This window comes from Panthera leo, chromosome A1 (assembly GCF_018350215.1).
Source record: "Panthera leo isolate Ple1 chromosome A1, P.leo_Ple1_pat1.1, whole genome shotgun sequence".
Lineage (NCBI taxonomy): Eukaryota > Metazoa > Chordata > Mammalia > Carnivora > Felidae > Panthera > Panthera leo.
Window position 1 is genome coordinate 136,984,691 of NC_056679.1, and position 16,023 is coordinate 137,000,713.

At 44.3% G+C, this 16,023-nt stretch overlaps 1 protein-coding gene across 2 annotated transcripts in view; it reads right to left on the minus strand.

The window, feature by feature from the left end:
- The window catches only part of ZNF366 (zinc finger protein 366), a 47,447-nt gene that overhangs the window by 15,189 nt on the left and 16,235 nt on the right, over window positions 1-16,023 (minus strand). The window contains exons 1-2 of one of the 2 annotated variants that reach the window (XM_042940709.1): window positions 13,025-13,046; window positions 3,061-4,406 (exon numbers count right to left, since the gene is read on the minus strand). In XM_042940709.1, the coding sequence (XP_042796643.1) occupies window positions 3,061-4,392 (1,332 nt within the window). In that variant the 5' untranslated portion in view covers window positions 4,393-4,406; window positions 13,025-13,046. Of the gene's footprint in view, window positions 1-3,060; window positions 4,407-13,024; window positions 13,047-16,023 lie in introns of those variants that run through there. The other variant, XM_042940703.1, reaches the window with a different exon arrangement.

Sequence of the window (16,023 nt, forward strand, 5' to 3'; positions counted from 1 at the left end):
TGAAACAGGCTCCAGGCTCTGAGCTGTCAGCACAGAGCCCGACGCGGGGCTCGAACTCACGGACCGTGAGATCATGACCTGAGCCGAAGTCGGACGCTTAACCGACCAAGCCACCCAGGCGCCCCTAAGCCAGAACTTTAGAGGAAAAGAATGCTACTGCTTTTGTTGTTCCTGATGCTACATGGGTTAATTCTACAATAACAGTTTCGGGGATTAAAAAGATTTTGGTAGGAGCACTGTGGAATGATAGGTGAAATGAGTCTATAATCTCCCTTCATGATAATGAAAAGAAATAAAACCTCCTAAAGTGATAATATCATTTCTCATATGAAAACCAATGTTTTCTTGAGTTCTCATTAATACACTTGAAAATCCCAGGAGAACAATTCATATCTACTGTTCAATAAATTATAATAGGTCACAGTGACCTGGGCTCCCATAGGTCATAGTGACCTCTATGTGATTTGGCTATGGAGCCTCCGCTCAGCTAGCTTCTGTCCTATAGAGAAATTTGGCAGTGGATATTTGAATACTTAAGCATTAATGTCCTCACTTGAAAACATTTCCAGGAACTCATAGCATGAGTAGAGTATTAGCTAGTCCCAACTAACCAGTGCTTCCCTGAAAAGGCCTTTGCAAGCTATCTTAACACAGAATGACTTTTCAGAAGGAAAACTTAGAGAACCATGGCATTAAAACTAAAATTATTATGGAATTATAACAAGTTGCTTAGTTAACAACTGTACCTAATAAAACACATATTGCCTGGTATCCATAATGACCTGGGAGAGAGGAGTTCCAAGCTTACCTCTGAGTCTCTCTGCCTATATGTCCATTTCTTTAATTTGGGACTTGATAATAAAACAGCACTCCTCAGTTTTGGTGAGCCCATGGCACCCAAGGACAAGTTCAGGTCTCTGCCCAACAATTTACTGGCTATGTAACTGTAGGCAAGTTTCATGGCCTTTCCTGGTGATGGTTCTCTCATTTGAAGATGGTGGGTCATGAGCCAGGGACTCTTTCCAGCTGGAATACTCTTGAGTCTAGATGATTGCAGAAGAGTATGGATATATACTAATGAAGAGACCTAAATTTTAAGGCCCTCCTAAGAAGATGAATTTTAAGTGTGTTGCATATTCAATCAGTGAATTTAAATTTTTGAAATTAACGAAAATTATGTTCTTGATGTTTTTTAAAAGTTACTTCAGCATTTTTCTTCTCAAGATTGCCTCTACACTCATCTATGATTCAGCTGACCTGGGACCAAGGAGAAGTATCTACTTATCACTGTTTTTGGAATTCTCTCAGAGAATTCTATGTCCACGGTAAAATTCACCTATGGGCTGGCCTAGAACTCAAGTGAATGAAAGCCCAGACACAACTCCGGGAACAAAGGAAGCCACCTTGTCACTAATAGGATCAGTGAAATCAGAGAGGGAGCCTGTAGGGGTTTTCAGGGGTGAGGGAGGGAAGGGGGTGGAGAAGAGAAAGACTTGACAGTAGTGTTTCAGAGTCAGATGCTGGAGTCCAAGATTCTGGGTGACCACCCCATGCCTCAGCGTCTTCATCTGCGAATCTAGAATAGTATCTGCAGGTTGCTCTTCCAGTTGTTAAAGAGGATTAAATGAGAAGTAAAGCACCTGATATACAGCAACCGTTATATAAACACTACCTCTCACTGCTGACACTATGGATTAAAATGCATTTTGTTTTCTAATTCCAGTGAGATGTTTCAGATACGAGGCTGCTTTGCCCATTTTGACTTCATTTTCTACTATCTTATGGAATTTTTATATGTTCTGAAATGCATCTTTGATTCCTTTTCCACACATGTAGGAGCCCCTGAAATCAGCAATGGTCTGCTTTGTGGGTGAATCTCAGTACAGGTTCTTTGCTGAGGGTTCCTGCACTTGGCAGGGGCCTCCTCTCTGGATGGTATCTACAGGTGCCTTTTGTGGGGCAGGAGTTGTTTGTGCACTGCCCACAAGGCAGCCACACATTTCATCTCCACTGCAGAGCCAAAAAAATGCCCCATGTTTTGTCCTAACCTATCAAATGAAACACACTATGGCCCGGTAGAGATGTTATCTCAGCTGAGCAAAGTCCTCCAGTGACCTTTCTGAATTAAAGAGTGTTTTTAGAAACTCTGGCTTGCTAGAAGTCTCTCCTGCCAAGAAAACCACTTGCAGTCAAAAGCGTGAGGGTAGTCAATGGGGCAAACCTCTCCTCTTGGAAGCTCAAAGCAGACCCAATCAGCTTAGCTGGGTAAGTTATCAGGGACACTACTGTGGCCTCGCCTTACTTCATCCTGAATGACTCCAGGGCTCTGGTTGCAAATTAGGCTGAATTTAGACATTTGTGCCTGTATATCTCCTCAAAGACCTGAGCCCAGGAAAGATAAAAACAAAGCAGACAGAGCAGGATGCTCTTTCATTCCCCCCACAAAACAAACCACAGGGCCCTACACCCACCTAGGCAGGGGCTCTACCAGGGGAAGCAGAGGCCTTGCTGGATCCAGAGCCATGTGCATATGTGAAGCACTTCTCACAGCTGAGGGTGAAAACACCCCAAAATGTAGGCACTACTTCTGCAGCAAAGGACCAAGAGAATTCTCTAGAAGGTGGCTCTGATTAGCATACCCCAGGCACAGAAATGGTTGGGGTAAATAATACCTGATGGCACACGCATGCTAGGGCCCTGGATGAAGTTTCCAGAAACAGAATTTTAGGGGTGGCAGGAGGCTAAGAAGCAACAGCACAAGGACCAGCTGTTTCCTTCCGCCTTCCTCACCCTCCTTTCCAAACTGCCCACATTATTTATTTCCAGGCCCATCTTAGACTCTAGAAGGCTGGATGGCAAAGGACTTGGTTGCTGGCCCCCCAGCGTCCCCCATTTCAAGGAGAGGAAGGAGGCCAGGACTCAGGGAGAAAGCCCCTCGCCCAGGGTTATACAGCTCCTCCCCGCCCAGGTGCGGGGCGGCGAAGGTCTGCGGGCCCCGCCCCCCCAGGGCTCTGCGCCTGCTCCCCGGGCGCCCGCCCGCGGCCTGGGTTCCGGGGGTACCTTGTGGGTGAGGGAATGCTGCTTGAGGTGGTGGGGCTGCACGAACTCCATGCCGCACTCGGAGCAGATGTAGGGCCGGATGTCCTTGTGCTTCATCATGTGGTTCTGCAGCTGGCTCGGGTACTGGAAGGTCTTGTCGCACTCGGAGCAGCTGTACTGGATGGGGCCCCGGTGAGTGGTGAGGTGCCTCTTGAGCTGGGCCAAGGTGGGGAAGTCGAGGCCGCATTCCACACAGATGTTCTCGCGCCCGCTGGCGTGCTTGGCCTCGTGGGCCTTGAGCTCGCTGGGGTAGGCAAAGCCCCGGCCACACACGCGGCAGTTGTGCGGCTTCACCTCGCTGTGCTGCATCATGTGGCGCTTCAGGTGGCTGGTCTGCGTGAAGGCCTTGTGGCACACCTGGCACTTGTGGGGCCGCGTGCCCTGGTGGGTGAGCATGTGGGTGTGCAGGTGGCTGAGCTGCTTGAAGAGCTTCCCGCAGCGGGTGCACGCGTGCGGCTTGATCCCGCTGTGGCCCAGGATGTGGGTCACCAGGTTGTACTTGGAGGTGTAGGACTTCTCGCAGGTGGGGCACTGCCAGCGCTTCTGCGCCCCGCCCACGTCCACGTAGTAACTGTCGTCGATGCGCACGTTCACGTCCACCCGCTCCACCTTCTGCTTGGCCTCCTCGCTCTCCTGAGGCTCGGCCTTGCGAGGCAGCGGCGCTTCCGGGGGCTGCTTGGGCAGAAAGGTGTGCCGGCTGAAGGGGAAGGGGGAGGCCGAGGGCATGAAGAAGGGGAACATGAGGCCCGGGGGGACCTTGGGGTAGTAGGGGTAGGGCGCGGGCAGAAACGGAGGGGGCGTCGGCTGGGGCCACACGGCGCTGGGCTTCACGGGCTCCTGCTTGACCGGCTTGCCCCCCAAGTGTTCCAGGGTGCGGTAGAACTGGAAGCCCACGTTGCACAGGTCGATCATTTGCAAGTCATACTTGGGGCGCGGGGGCTGCGGGAAGAGCAGGGAGAGGTTCGGAGGGCCGTGGTTTTTGCTCTCCTCGGAGTGGAGGGCCAGAGGGGCCTCTTCTGCAGGGTGGCTGTAGGGCATCTTCGTGGGCATGCTCTTCCGTTTCCGAGACCCTCCTCCTTCAAAGACCCCCGGGAATCCATCTAGGTGTCCTGGAGGAGGTTCATATCGAAACTGGGAAAAAGGCCCCCGGAGAGCTTCTGGGAAGGGGTGTCTTTGGGGAGCCTTCCCTCGGGAAACCACTGGCTGCAGGCAGTGGGGAAAGGAGGGGGCTCTCTTCACACCCAGATTGAAATGCACATCCTCATCTTTGATCATCTTCATTTCCTTCTGCATCCTTGGCAATTTTCCTTTAAAGAAAAAGAAACTTACTCTTTAAAAAAAAAAAAAAAAGAGCCCCCTTTTTCCTTAAGGGTTTTGTCTAGATGATCAGTACTAATTTATGATGAGTGATGTTTGTTTAATACTGACCCTCCCTTATCCTAGGGCCGCTCGAGGTATCACTGTTTTTTCCCCCTTAGGAACCCATTTACTAATGCGGAAAGCTGTGGCCTCCCAGAGTGGGACCCTAGAGCTCCAGTGTAAATCCACAGCCACAGAATATCATCTGGGGGTTGGGAGGCGTGGGAAGGAACCTGAGAACTCAGCCAGCCACTGTGCCCACTTAAGATGAGGGTACCTAGGCCCAGACAGATGAAGGGCACGTTCATGCCCATCGCCCCTCAGTACAGAAGTCAGAACTGGGATGTGTTCTGTGGGTTTTTTAACCTGAGAAAGAGTGCATCTGCCAGTGGTGACTTAAATGTGTCTTTTGGATTGTTTTCTGTTTTTAGGGAACCAATTTCCCCTGCTCTCCTCTCTGTCCTCGGGGCCTTTGCTGCTGGAGGAGACGGCGGTGGGGGGAGTATGCAAGCCCACACAGGTGAAGAGACTTTCCTGCTCAATTTGGATCTCAGATTTTCCGAGTCACCCACTCCAAGCAAGGTGTGCTGCTGGGGTACATCAAGTGGATGAGATCGGTGTGATTAAGAAAAGCATACAACCCAGTGTTACAAAGTCATCTTGGTAATTTACACACTTTAATCTTCCACCTGGAGCCACCTCAGGTGAAAAATTCCAAGACTGTGAATCTCTAAAACTTAGAGACACATGTGTCTAAGTAAAGCTTGGCCTTCGAGGACTCCTGAGGCACCTGACCTTGCCTTGCTGAGCCAGTTACTGCATCCTGGTGACTCTATCAGGTATGTGTGGGAGAGCCTGTGAGCTGGAGTCTAAACCAAGGATGAGGCTTCCTTTCCTGTGTCTCCTTGTCACTTTTCTATACTCCTCATGTGGGTAGTGGTAAAAACAACCAAGTGGCTGACTTGATGTTTCCATTGAGGGCCCTTTCTACCCAAATCCTCTGAGCTTGAATGGGATTGATCCCCTTTGCTCAACAGAGGCTTTCACAGAGCCATTTGCCCTGGCCGGGTATGCAGTCTGGTCTGGGACCAACGGAGACAGGGCTGGGATAGGGTCCTGGATTAACTGAGGGCCTTGGCCCTTGGGAATGGCTGCATGCTGAGCAGTTAGGGTGAGGGTCCCAGGGGTGAGAAGGCCAACAGCTGCTAGCGATTTTCTCCAGTCTTTGATGAGGCAAATGCGGTTTCTGCAAGCACCTGAGTACTCCCCAAATCACACATATGTCTTTGAGGTTTGAAAACTGCAGCACATTAAAGCAAAAATGGGCCTTTTTTTTTTTTTTTTATACTGGGTTACCAATTCCATACACAGACGATCTAACTGGGAGGAAAACCCTTGTGCCTTTATTATATGAATATTTGGCCATTACTTAAAAGTGTTACGTTAAATCATCAGAAAACTGAAAAGAAAATAATGTCTATTAATCTTTGCTTTGTGTTTATGTGATGGGAAGATAGTCCTGGTTTGTCCTCTTTCTGTGGACTTGGGGCTTGGGGTGAAGAGAAAGAGCTTGCTTGTTTAGCAGAAGGAAAGCCCAGACCTGTGCGTCCTATCCTTCTGCTTCCTCCTAAAATTGTTAACCAAATGCAAGGTTCTTCTACTGCTGACTCGAGGACCTGTCAGAGGTCCGGGAATGCTGCTCTGCTATCCTCAGTACCTAAGCGAGGATGGAGAGGGCAGAGGCTCTTGGGATAGTGTTCCACATTTACTAGGTCTCCGTTTGCATTTCAACAGGTTCTGATCCTTGAATTCACATGCAGTTATAAAGGGTGTGTTGGGCCCTGGTGTGAGACTTTGTTGCTCCTATAAGAATAACTGGCTTCCAGATCAGATTAATGTGTCCTATTGAAATAGAGAGGAAAAAATGGCAGCTCCTTTCTCTGGATGTCATTTTGTCTATGCTTGGTTGTATACCCTCTGTGGAGAGAAGATTCTCTTTGCAAAAAGGCTCCTTGGACTGGACCCAAATGCCAGGCTACACATGACTGTGACAGACACTGGCAGAGCCCATCTGAGTGCACACTGGTTCTGTTTTATTCTGATCTGGTTTAAAGAGCTAATGATTCCTATTTCATAGAGCTTCATAGAGCTTGATTGTAGAATTAGTTAAAAAAAAGAGGGGGGGACAGACATATCAGAACATGGGCCAGAATTTAATGAATTTTTTGTGTATTTTATTGTTAAGAAGGTATTTGAAAATGTATGACTAATGATGTCTGGTATCTTTAAACCGTGTGTTATATCTTATACTAGAAGGTACTTACTTGGAAATGAGTGTTATCACTAATGATGAAACAAAAGGTATTTTGGTATATACAATTATTACTGCTTTTGTTTAATATTCGTGTTTTCAGTTGTGACATAGTATACTAATTGAGTCACTTTACTGTATTAGAATTGACATCTTTTTTTTATTTAAAAAATTTTTTTAATGTTTATTTATTTTTGAGAGAGAGACAGAGGGTGAGTGGGGGAGGGGCAGAGGGAAAGGGAGACAGAATCCGGAGCAGCCTCCAGGCTCTGAGCAAGCTGTCAGTACAGAGCCTGATGTGAGGCTTGAACTCACAAACTGCGAGATCATGACCTGAGCTGAAGTTGGACACTTAACCGACTGAGCCAACCAGGCGCCCCTAGGATTGACATTTCTAATGCAATACTAATTTCAAAAGCATATTTATTTTCAGTGTTTGCATTTTTATTTGATCACCATCGACCTTCTAAGGCAAAGAACATCGTTGAACAGAGATGATGTGTCCTTTAACATCAACAGCAGAATTGTGTCCCCCAAATGCAGAGACTTTACATATGTGCATTGTAATTTCCTCCCTATTTTAATATGATAAAAATTTTCCCCAGTTTCTGACTTGTGTATATACACACCCCACCCCTAAAATAGTAGTGTGCCTGTTCTAGAATAAAATCATTAACTCAGGAGCTTTAAAAAGGCATTGAGATCCATCCATGGACATCTTTTCCAGATCTTTAAAACAGCAGTCCCCTCTACAAAAAGGTCCTAAGGGATGCTACCAATCTCTACAGAAGTCAAGGAGAACTAGATCTGCTTCCTCTCGGCATTCTTGAGAAATAAATCAGGTGTAGCTGCTACTAGTTATTAATATCCCTGTCTTCTGAGCACAGGGTGCTAAGGAGAAGCCCTAGGGTGTAAAAGAAAAACACAAAAAAGCAAACTCAGTGGGGATGGGGAGGGTTGAACGGAAGAGCAGGGAAAGGATGTCATCCTTGGGAGGTAATCTATGTTGAAATCAATCAACTTAAAACTCCCAGTGGACTCTACAAAAATATTAACAAACTCCTAGAAAACCTCACTGTGTGCCACCCGCATGCTTCCCTCTATTTCTAAAAATAGGCCCACAGACATCCATGGCACATAGGGATTCCCATGCAGGAGGCAAGAGAGATCTGAGAGCAGCAGTAATCTTGGCCAAGGACAGAGGGTAGGGGGGCTGCGGGCCCTCCCCCGGCCAGTAACCTGTGACTTTTCCCGAAAATTGCATGTTATAAGACAGTTCCCCACCGGGATGAGCAAGACAATATTCAAAGAAGAAGAACTGAAATTATAAAATAGCCACCTCTGGGATAATCGGGAGCCTTGCTTTGGAGGCTGAGGGTATCTGGGTTTGAATTCTTTGTGTTAGCAGTTTTGAGAAACTGAGCAAGTTAATTTTGGGGCTTGGTTTCCTCATCCATGGGGTTGGGATATCCTCCCCTGGGTTTTTAGAGACTTAAAACAGAGCATGTATGTGAAAGTGTGTTAAACACTAGTCAGTGTGGTGCTTGTGAGGCTAAGAAAGAGTGGACAGGAGGGGAGGACAGCTACTGGGATCAGTAGATAGACACTGACTGACAGCATCTCTCTTTTCCAAGCTGAAGCTCTTGTCCACATCTGGGTCTCTGCTTTGCAGGTCAAAACCAAGACTTGACCCATTTGCACTGAGTTGGTCTTGTCACAGCAGTGAACGTGAACCAGGCTAAAGGAGGCCATTGGGTGAGGCCAGGAAGTGTGTGTTCCCTCAGTGTGGAGATCAACCTTCTAGTTTGAGAATATTCCCCCATCTCTTCTCTGTGGATCTATTTTCTATTGGGGAGATAGCCCTGAGCTTACATTGATAACAGATGGTGAGTGGGGACAGAAGGGATTGAGTGGTCTCCTGAGCTACTTCAGCCAGTCTTTGGGACCCTGAAGTATCGCCCCCAGTATAAGATCAGAGGTCACCTTCCCAGGGACAGAAGGACCTGTTTGTCAAACCCTAAGTCTCCAATACAAGGATGGTGCTGAGTCAATACTGGCAAACTGACTCTTGAGACTCCCGCTGGAGTGTGAGGGCATGGGCTGGGTCTGTTTTGTTTACTGCTGCATTTCCAGTGTCCATCATGGACTGACAGCTAACCTCTCTGTGTCCATATGAGAGGTTCTTGTTATAACATCCCTCCAAAGTGGGATTTTTTGCAGAGCAGAGGCTCAGTAAACTGCTATGGGATGAGAGAAGGAATGAAAAGTTCTTGTTTTTAAAGTCTCCACCTGGAACTTTTAAGTGTATCATTTTATCTTACTTTATTTAGACTGCAGGTGACTTTTTGAAACATCCCTAATCAGAGCATGAGCACACTCATAAACTCTCAGGTAGCTATTGTGGGAAGAACTCGATATGTACACCTTGTGTGCACTGTTGTTTATCCCCCTGAGTTTTCAAGGGCTCCTTTCTCTGAACTGTCCCTCAAATCACGACAAACCATAAACCCTGGCTATATCCAAGATGGGAAATACATGGAAAATAATGCTAGGGAGCCATCTTCAAAGTGCCACAAAGTTCTGCAAACCACTCAGAAAACAGATGCCTGAAAGTCCAACGGGAAATAGTGGATACAAAGACCCTTGGATCAAGACTGGGAAACACAGATCAAGACTAGGTAGTCACCCTGCACTCTTCTACCCAAAGGAGATGTTTGAAAAGTTAGTAGCAGTCCACTTTGTGTACTATGAGGTAAGGGTGCAGGCTTAGAATAATGAATTGCTATGGTCAGAGAATGTTCCTGACTTTCTTCCTTGTATACTCAATCACCATAGCAAATAGGCTGTAAGTCAGAAGCACATAGCTTGGGGAGGAATATATTGTGTCGATCTGTGTTAGAGGCATCTGGGACTCAAGATTTCTTCTTTAACAGGTATCATCCACAAGAGTTAGTTATGAGGAAATAGAGAATGAAAAGATGTTAAAAATAAAATCTTCTTTTGAACCATAAAGACCAATTAGAAATGCAAAGCCTAAGATGAAACTGCATTTAGTTTGGAGAAAAAAAAATGCTTCTAATAATGCCCTTTAATCAGGAATTCACCTACTGCACAAAAATATAAATATTCCCCAGATAAAATTACTGGTATTTTGTGGTTCTCATTCAAATCGAAGGTCATTCCAGTAAATGCTATCAGAAGAGTCATGGTGAGTCAGCATGCCAGAGTCAGATCTATTATCTTGACTCCATAACACTGATTTTTGTTCATCTTGAAATTCATGAAGTAATATTCTCTTGTGTTCTTTATTCCTTGAAGATTTCCACGTTTCATTGGAAAATGTTACATTTTGCTACTGGAGACACTGGCTTCCCTTTTAATTTGAGAGAGTGGCACTTTCTTATGTGGTCTGCCCTGGAGCTCTGCTCTCAACAAAGATGGAAGCAGGGAGGAGATGGGAGTTGAGGGGACATTTCAGAATAAAGAGCAGTGCTAAGAGAAACAAAGGGGTAGGGAGTTGTGGGAAGGTAACAGGAAGGCGGGATGGCAGATGCATGGACTGACAACTAACCTCTCTCTGTCCATGTGGGAGGAATGTTACAACATTCCTCCACCGTGGGATTTTATTGGATCACCTGGTTCTTTGTGAATTTTTGGTAACAAAGGGAGACTTTGAGTCTTGAAATTAAATATTCTAATGATTGAACCCCATTGTCTTAATATGTACATAGTTATATTGCTAATTTATTCACCTGCATATATTTGGCAAATAATGAGTCAATCTTATTTTGCTGTAATTGGCAGGAATAGAAGGATCTGTGTATGCAGATGTTAGATTGGACGATATGTTCTAAAGAAGTGAATGGTCAGCAATGTCACTCCCTGGATTGTAGGATTGACAAGAAAAGGTAGTTAGATACCTGGTAGCCAGACCCCAGGTAGCCCCTTCTGGATGCCCATGTGGCCCTTATTTAATTTATAAACCTGAGTTCCTCCTATTTTGTTATAAAAAGTAATCCGTCAACCCATAGCATGAGCTGAGTCTTCTAGGGAGTCAGAAAATATTCATTGGTAATGAGACCTGTCTACATGTGAAATAGTCAATCAAACTCACACAGTTTATTTTTAAGTTCCTAAATATATCACCAAGACATTACATAGTTAAAGTCCAGTTTAGTTTTTCTTTTTCTTTTTTTAAATGCTTATTTTTGAGAGAGACAGAGCATGAGTGGGGAAGGGGCAGAGAGAGAGGGAGACACAGAATCCGAAGCAGGCTCCAGGTTCTGAGCTGTCAGCACAGAGCCCAACATGGGGCTTGAACCCACGAGCCTTGAGATCATGACCTGAGCTGAAGTCAGATGCCCAACAACTGAGCCCCCAGGCACCCCTCAAATTTAGTTTTACAATGTTTAAATTGTCCATGCTAGTTTTGCATATATTACCCCACACACACACATGTATTTTTTAAAGAGGCCTTATTAAAATAACGACAACAAAGTCTGGTACTAACTTGCATAGATTAAATAGATGTGGGGCAAATAAATAAATAAATAGATGTGGGTTTCAGTTAAGAAAGTGTTCAATGCCTAGGTCAAGTTTCTGGAAAGCAGGAATGAATATAATTACTTGAGCCCTGGGACAGCTGCTAGGGTGTTGGGGTTATCTCTGCCCTCGTGACCCATTTAAAGGAAGGAAATGAATTGGAGATGTGACTTAGCAGTTCTCTGTCCCAGCCCTCAGAGCTAATATATCTCTTGTGGATAGGGCCCTAACTAGAATGTTAAAAATTTTCTCCTACTTTCTTTTGGGGGAAATGTCTTTAGAATACATGTCAATTTTTTTTTTTTTTTTTGCTTTTATGATCATAGGTCGAGTACACTTGATATACCTACTCTTAGCTAAGCAAATATACACATGAATGTTAGAAAGCTTCATTTTGTCTGTCTCTGGGGAATGACAGCATATTTGGTAAGGTAGGCCTTAGAATGGGTAGTTAATGCCAGAAAATATGACCATCTGGCATCAAAAGTGGTAAGAATTAACATGTAATAAATGAGATGAGCCATTGATGGAGAAGGAACCTATCTTCAAAGTAGAACTTGAGGCAGTATTTTTGGGAGAGGGGAGGGAAGAACTGTTTTGTACCTTGATTATGGTGCTGGTTACACAACTATGTATTTGCCAAAACTCCTAAAACTCAAATGAATTTTACTGTATGTAATTTAAAAATAAGCTTAAAAATATTTTTTAAAAATGCCAAAAAATGCTGCTCTGCGCATTATTATAAAAAAGAGTAATGGAGGATATTTGAGAAATATTCAACAATAGTCAAGGAAACCAGATTCCATCCTCTAATCAAGTCTTATCTTTGTAATGCATCTAATAACATGCATATGGTATATGAAGAGGGGAGCTTTGTTGTAAGTATTTGATGATCTTAGTTACTGCTCTTTCCAAAGGGGAGACTCAGAATATGGCCAATATACCAGTTTTTTTTACTTTGTTTTGTTTTGTATGCTATTCAGCAAGAATATTATAGGGGCACAGACGGTGTTTTAAGTTATCCTTCAAGGTCTAATCTGTGGCCCTGATTGCATATTCAGTAAAGAATCTTCTGTAATTTCTCCAACATTTTTGAAATGTAAAGTCTACCGTCAATGGACAAGATCAGTCTGGTCATTAGGAAATATATTTCGGGGCGCCTGGGTGGCTCAGTCGGTTGAGTGGCCGACTTTGGCTCAGGTCATGATCTCGTGGTGCGTGAGTTCAAACCCCGCGTCAGGCTCTGTGCTGACAGCTCAGAGCCTGGAGCCTGTTTCGGATTCTGTGTCTCCCTCTCTCCCTGACCCTCCCCCATTCACGCTCTCTCTCTGTCTCAAAAATAAATAAACGTTAAAAAAAAATTAAAAAAAAAGGAAATATATTTCTACCCTTTGTAAGTCAATAGATTGGTATCGACATTCGGGTCCGTAGGTAACTCTTGTGAATGAACCGTTTCTTCTAAGAGTGGTTAACTGAGTGCTCTACAGGAGGCAGAGAGAACCTCACCTACTGGCGGCTTTATGGAGACTTACAGGTGAAACTTTCCTTTCTAGCAGAGCTGGAAGAAAATTCCTCACTTCTCTGATATTTATCACATTTGTCTGATGTTTTACTCATTGACTAGTTCCTGTGCTGCTAGTCAGCTTTCTGTGTAGGTAGGTATTTTATATTTCTAACACAATCTGGTCAGAGAGTCAGAAACTTGCCTGGTACCTTATCTATTGTTGGGATCCAGCGATTGTGTGGGAATTAATCAGACAAGTCCCATGCTCTAGCTTGCTCTTCTTCCCTGATTCCAAGCAGATTTTTGATGTTACCTGAAAGAAGGAATAACTGGTTGACTTGCCCTGGCCTAAGTCCAGCCCAGGTCAACTTCACATCAATAAGCTGCCAAGAACAACTGTGGTGAGGAAGGTGGTTTAGCTAAGGTGTAGCAATGACTAGAGTTTTGCTTTTCAGAAAGCATGGTCCCCCCTTGCTTCATCCTTTTATGCCATCCTTAGCCTATGTGCACCATATTCCTTTGACCTGGAAGGTGACACTGAAATAATATGAATGAATTTGGGAGGGCTCTGGAAATGCCCATTGGTCAAATGCTACAGAGGGTATGTGTCACCATAGAGTAGAACATGCCCACATTCTAACAAACAATATCCTAGAAAGGAGGGGCATAAGAATTTCTCTCAGTTTTTCCACAATTGCAAGTTCCCCCATGATTCTCTGGGCAAATGCCCATTAGTCTCGTGGAAATGCCTATCCTAATGGGCAGAGGGGTCTTTGATTTCACCTTTTCTTTTTATTTTTATGTGGAAAAAAATCCTGCTCTATTTCCATCTTCTGATGAGTGATCGCTTTGCATCCTGGATACCAGTTTTCCCCTCACACTTTTTAGTTCAAGGTCTTCTCATTGCCCTGCTTCATGTTGATTTTTCTGTTGATTCTGCTCACTAAAAGCATTCTTGGAAAATGCAGTATATACATTTATCACCTCATGTACTTGTACCTATAGCCTGTCTCTTGAAGGAAATACAAGAATCTGGTAATACTTGTTGCCTCTGAGGAGGAAGACTGTATAGCTGGTAGAGGTAGGGTGGGGAATCCAGCATTCGAGTTACCAATTCAGGGTGGAGCATTGCCGTCATAATCTGTAGGACGGTGCCCTGTGGGTGTAAGGTTCTCTGGGTGGAGAGGAAACTTTTAATTATATACCCTTCAACTATATTTTTGCACAATGTGACTGACTTAGCTATTCAAATACTTGCATTAATAAAATAAAAATACATATTGATTTTGAAACAGCAGACATTCAGACAAAATTAGACTTGGGATCCCCTTCTTTTTGAGTGCTGAAGAATTATTTTGAAACATTTCTTTGGACTCTTCAAGTTTTCTACCCAAGATCCCTGGTGCCCCTGGAATAGTTAACCCTGGTTTATATTTGGGCATGCATCTTTTTGACCCAGGCAAATAAAGCAACTGCAAAGACTCAGACTTGGAGAAGCCTTCTCGAAGGTGTCACTCAGCAAACTGCTTCAGGTGCTTCCTATGTGCCTGCACTGTGTGGGAGCCAGAGGATGATGTCTAATAAACCAAATGCTAACTTAAAAGTACTCACTATCTGGGAGAAGAAACTGACAGATATATGTGGAGAAAAATATTCTAGGAGCTACAATGGAGGATCCTTGGACTGGCAGGTTGATTAGCTGATGAGAGAACAAGAAGCCGAATGACATTTTCTTTCAAGGGATGCCTGGGCGGCTCAGTTGGTTAAGTGTCCAACTCTTGATTCTGGCTCAGGTCATGATCTCAAGGTTTGTGGGATTGAGCCCTGCATCAGGCTCTGCACTGACAGTACACAGATTCTTTCTCCTGCTGTCTCTTGCCCCTGCCCTGCTCACTCTGTCTCCATCTCCATCTCTCTCTCTTTCTCTCTCTCTCTCTCAAAATAAATAAAATTTATTCTTATTTATTTATTTTTTAAATGTTTATTTTTGAGAGAGAGAGCCCATGAGTGGGGGTGGGGCAGAGAGAGAGTAGGGGACAGAGGATCCAAAGTGGGCTCTGCACTGACAGCAGTGAGCCCGATATGGGACTTGAACTCACAAACCGCGAGATCATGCCCTGAGCCGCAGTTGGGTGCTCAACTGATGGAGCCACCCAGATGCTCCAATCTTAAAAAATATTTTCTTTCAAGGGAAACCCTCTTATACTGTTGGTGGCAATGCAAACTGGTGCAGCCACTCTGGAAAACAGTATAGAGGTTCCTCAAAAATTTAAAAGTAGAACTACCCTACGACCCAGCAGTTTCACTACTCGATATTTACCCAAAGGATACAAAAATACCAATGAAAAAAACATCGGCACATGCACCCCGATGTTTATAGCAGCATTATCAACTATAGCCAAATTATGGAAAAAGCCCAAATGTCTGATGATTGATGAATGGATAAAGAAGATATGGTGTGTGTACACACACACACACACAATGGAATATTAGCCATAAAAAAGAATGAAATATTGCCATTTGCAATGATGTGGTTGGAGCTAAAGTGTATTTTCCTAAGCGAAATTAGTCAGTTGGATGAAGACAAATACCATATGAATTCACTCATATTAGGAGTTAAAGAAATGAAGCAGATGAATATAGACGAAGGGGAAAAAAGAGGGAGGCAAACCATAAGAGACTCTTAACTAGAAAGAACAGACTTGAGGGTTGCTGGAGGAGAAGTGGGTGGGGGATGGGCCAAATGGGTGATGGGTATTAAGGAGGGCGCTTGTGATGAGCATTGGGTGTTCTGATGTAAGTGATGAATCACTAAATTCTACTTTTGAAACTAATGTTACAGTGTATGTCAATTAGCTAGAATTTAAGTAAAAACTTTAAAAAATATTTTCTTTGAAGATATTTCTCTATTTCCTTTTTTATCATTAAAACTTCAATTAGAGTACCATGAAACAGATGAAGGAGTATCTGTGGATGTGAGGAAAACCTTCCCTCTCCCCAACCAGTGCCCCAGCCTTCCCTATCATGTATCCTGCAGAGCAGATGAAGACTTTGGTGACTTGAAAAGTGGGCTGACCTTTAATTAGCTGCACCAAGAAAAGCAGGTGTATATAAGACAAAAATAAATTACATTCAACCTTGGAAGTTCAGATAAAGATGAGTTTGATGTGAAGATTCACAGTAATTACAGAGTCACACACTGCAAATA